Source organism: Cervus canadensis, chromosome 32 (assembly GCF_019320065.1).
Source record: "Cervus canadensis isolate Bull #8, Minnesota chromosome 32, ASM1932006v1, whole genome shotgun sequence".
NCBI classification, from domain to species: Eukaryota; Metazoa; Chordata; class Mammalia; order Artiodactyla; family Cervidae; genus Cervus; species Cervus canadensis.
The window spans coordinates 37,024,243-37,027,400 of record NC_057417.1 but is presented as its reverse complement, the minus strand read 5'-3'; the positions used below and the strand labels follow the sequence as shown (position 1 = coordinate 37,027,400).

General features: G+C 46.6%; 1 protein-coding gene across 2 annotated transcripts; it reads left to right on the top strand.

Annotated features, from left to right (window-relative positions):
- Positions 1-961: 961 nt before the first annotated feature.
- LOC122433098 (olfactory receptor 2C1) lies at positions 962-2,268 on the top strand. Of its 2 annotated transcripts, XM_043455644.1 has the most exons (2): positions 962-985; positions 1,317-2,225. In XM_043455644.1, exons 1-2 carry the CDS (start codon positions 962-964, stop codon positions 2,223-2,225), a joined length of 933 nt encoding a protein of 310 aa, XP_043311579.1. The 2 variants fall into 2 exon arrangements, with proteins under 2 accessions (XP_043311579.1, XP_043311577.1); XM_043455642.1 differs by lacking the exon at positions 962-985 and having other exon boundaries at positions 1,264-2,268.
- The last annotated feature ends 890 nt before the right edge of the window (positions 2,269-3,158 follow it).

The window sequence follows — 3,158 nt, the reverse complement described above, 5'->3', positions numbered from 1 at the left end:
GTTTAAGATGTGTACCGTGGTCATGTTGCAGGAAGGAGGACCCCTTCCAGGGCCCGAAACTGGGCTCTTGTCTAACACTCGGAAATGAATTGTCTGAGAAGACACATGTGCTGACAGAGCAAGAGATTTTATTGGGAAAGGGCGCCCGGGCAGAAAGCAAGAGGTACGGGAACTCAGGAGAACTGCTCTGTCACATGGCTTGCAGTCTCAGGTTTTATGGTGATGGGATTAGTTTCTGGTTGTCTTTAGCCAATCATTCTGACTCAGAGTCCTTCCTGGTGGTGCACACCTTGTTCAGCCAAGATGGAGCCAGAGAGAAGGATTCTGGGAGGTGGTTGGACATGTGGTATCTCCTTTTGACCTTTCCCGAACTCTTCCGGTTGGTGGAAGCTTATTAGTTCCATGTTCCTTACCAGGACCTCCTGTCACAAAACTCATGCAAATGGTTACTATGGTGTCTGGCTAGGGTGGGCGGTTTCAATCAGTGTGATTCCCCTAACAGTCATATACCTCAAACTTTTAGGAATCGCCTCTGAAATATTCTATCATCCTTTACTAATTATGGACACCTGATAACTGATTTAACTGCCTTTGGAGTAAACCTTGTTTCTATCTTTAGCCTGTTCCACCTGCATATGCTTGGGCTCAAGTGAAGTTTTGTCCAACATTTACCTCTTTTAAACTCACATATTTGTATCTTCTGTATTTGGTGAGTAAGTTTATATTCATGCTGCCCATTCTTTGCATGATTTTATAAACTTATCACCTCCTCCCTTAAACTTCATCTTTCTAGAACAGGAGTTTTCACTTGGGGGCTGGATATAGAAAAGACAGGAAAAAAATTATTAGAAACTTCTGGGGAGCTTTTCCAAATACAGCCAGTCTGTGTGACCTTTCCCTGAGTACATCAAAACTTTGGCTGGGTAAATCTGTATTTTGAGAATTTCCACATTTAGCTCCAATGGTCAACTCCTTCTATCCTGTTGTCATTACTGTGTTGAACTTAAGATCCAATCTTTTTGTTCTTTATAAGGCACTTCATTCCTGTAATAACTCACGTTTGATATTCACATGGAATAAAGTTTCCATTCATTGTGGGACTGGCAGTGTTTGAGGATTGCCTGAACACTTGCAATCATAAAGTTTAAACTGGTACTTAACTATGAAGCTCAATGACATCAGAACCACACCGATGCAGATCCACCTAATCCAGCAGCTTCCTCTTCACTCGCTTTACTCCTGGTTTTCCCTGGACAGATTCCCCAAGTGACTGAAGGCAACCAGAGATGGAAAGGGCCAACAGCAGCTCCTGGGAGGGCTTCATTCTGATGGGTGTGTCTGACTACCCCCAGCTGGAGATGATCTTTTTTGTAGGCATCCTCTTCTCCTACTTGCTGACCTTGTTTGGGAACTCGGCCATCATCCTGCTTTCCAGCCTGGATGCCCGGCTCCACACACCCATGTACTTCTTCCTCAGCAACCTCTCCTCCGTGGACCTTGCCTTTACCACTAGCTCAGTCCCCCAAATGCTGATCAACTTGTGGGGAGCAGACAAGACCATCAGCTATGGTGGCTGTGTGACCCAGCTCTATGTTTTCCTCTGGCTAGGGGCCACGGAGTGCATCCTGTTGGTGGTGATGGCGTTTGACCGCTTTGTCGCGGTGTGCCGACCCCTGCACTACACCACCATGATGAATCCTCGGCGCTGCTGGCTGCTGGCTGCCATTGCCTGGTTGGGTGGCTTAGGCAACTCTGTGATCCAGTCAACGTTCACTCTGCAGCTCCCTTTGTGTGGGCACCGGAGGGTGGACAGCTTCCTGTGTGAGGTGCCTGCCATGATCAAACTGGCGTGTGTTGACACGAGTCTCAATGAGGCTGTGCTCAACAACGTCTGCATGTTCTTCACTGCTGTCCCACTGAGCGTCATCCTGATCTCCTACTGCTGCATAGCTCAGGCGGTGCTGAAGATCCGCTCAGCTGAGGGGCGGAGGAAGGCCTTTAACACATGCCTCTCCCATTTGGTGGTGGTGCTCCTCTTCTATGGCTCAGCTATCTATGGGTATCTGCTTCCAGCCAAGACCAACAAGCAGGACCAGGGCAAATTCATCTCCCTCTTCTACTCTGTGGTCACACCCATGGTGAACCCTCTCATTTACACTCTGAGGAACAAGGAGGTGAAGGGGGCACTGAGGAGGCTGCTGGGGAAGGGAAGAGAAGTCAGCTGAAAGAAGGGAAAATGCCCTCATCATTTACCACCTCTTCATCTCTACATGCTTTTTCTTCTTCTCTCTCTGGCCAGGGGAACATGAGGAGTACTAACCCCAGTACAAGCTTATTCTCCATAGCACTAAGCTGTTGACCCATGGCTAGTGTTATTTCTTAGGTTCTATACTTATTTTCCAGATATCCTCCTGTGGGCCACAGATAACAGAGCAGAGGCTGCCATCGAGGCTCAGAGGTTGTTGACTTAGTACAGACTTAGCTCATGGTTACTTCTGTCCACATTTTATTTTTACATATTCATTATGTGTAATAAAAATTACACGTGTAGTATTGTATTTTAGAGAATTAAGTAATTTAGGTAATTAGGGTTAAGTGGTATCATAAGGGTTTGCCCGCCTCCCTGCCCCCCGGTCTGATGGGATTGGTGACCTTACAAAGAGAGGAAGGAGAGGAAGGTCTTTCTCCACACACACTCAAAGAAAAGGCCAAGTGTGGACAAAGCAAGCTTCTGTAACCCAGGTGCAAGCCCTCACCAGGAACAATTCTTCCAGAACCTTAACCTTGGGTTTCCAGGGTCCATAATTGTGAGAAAATTAATTCCTGTTGTTCAAGTCACTCAGTCTGTGGTAGTCAGTTGTGGCAGCCTAGGCAGGCTAAGATAAGTGGTGTAAATTTCAATGTCTCTCATTACTAATGATGTTACTTGGATCACTAAATGAGGGTGGTGTCTGCTAGACTGTTCCATTATTTCCTACTTTGTAATTAAGTATTTTATGGGGAAGTACTTTGAAACGGAGGCTTCCCAGGTGGCACTAGTGGTAAAGAACCCACCTATCAATGCAGGAGACCTAAGAGATGTGGGTTCAATCCTTGGGTTGGGAAGATACCCTGGAGGAAGGCATGAAAACCCACTCCAGTATTCTTGCCTGGAGAAA

Bases quoted from the DNA above. Each gene is read 5' to 3' on its own strand.
- LOC122433098 (XM_043455642.1), top strand. From the start codon at position 1,287: ATGGAAAGGGCCAACAGCAGCTCCTGGGAGGGCTTCATTCTGATGGGT.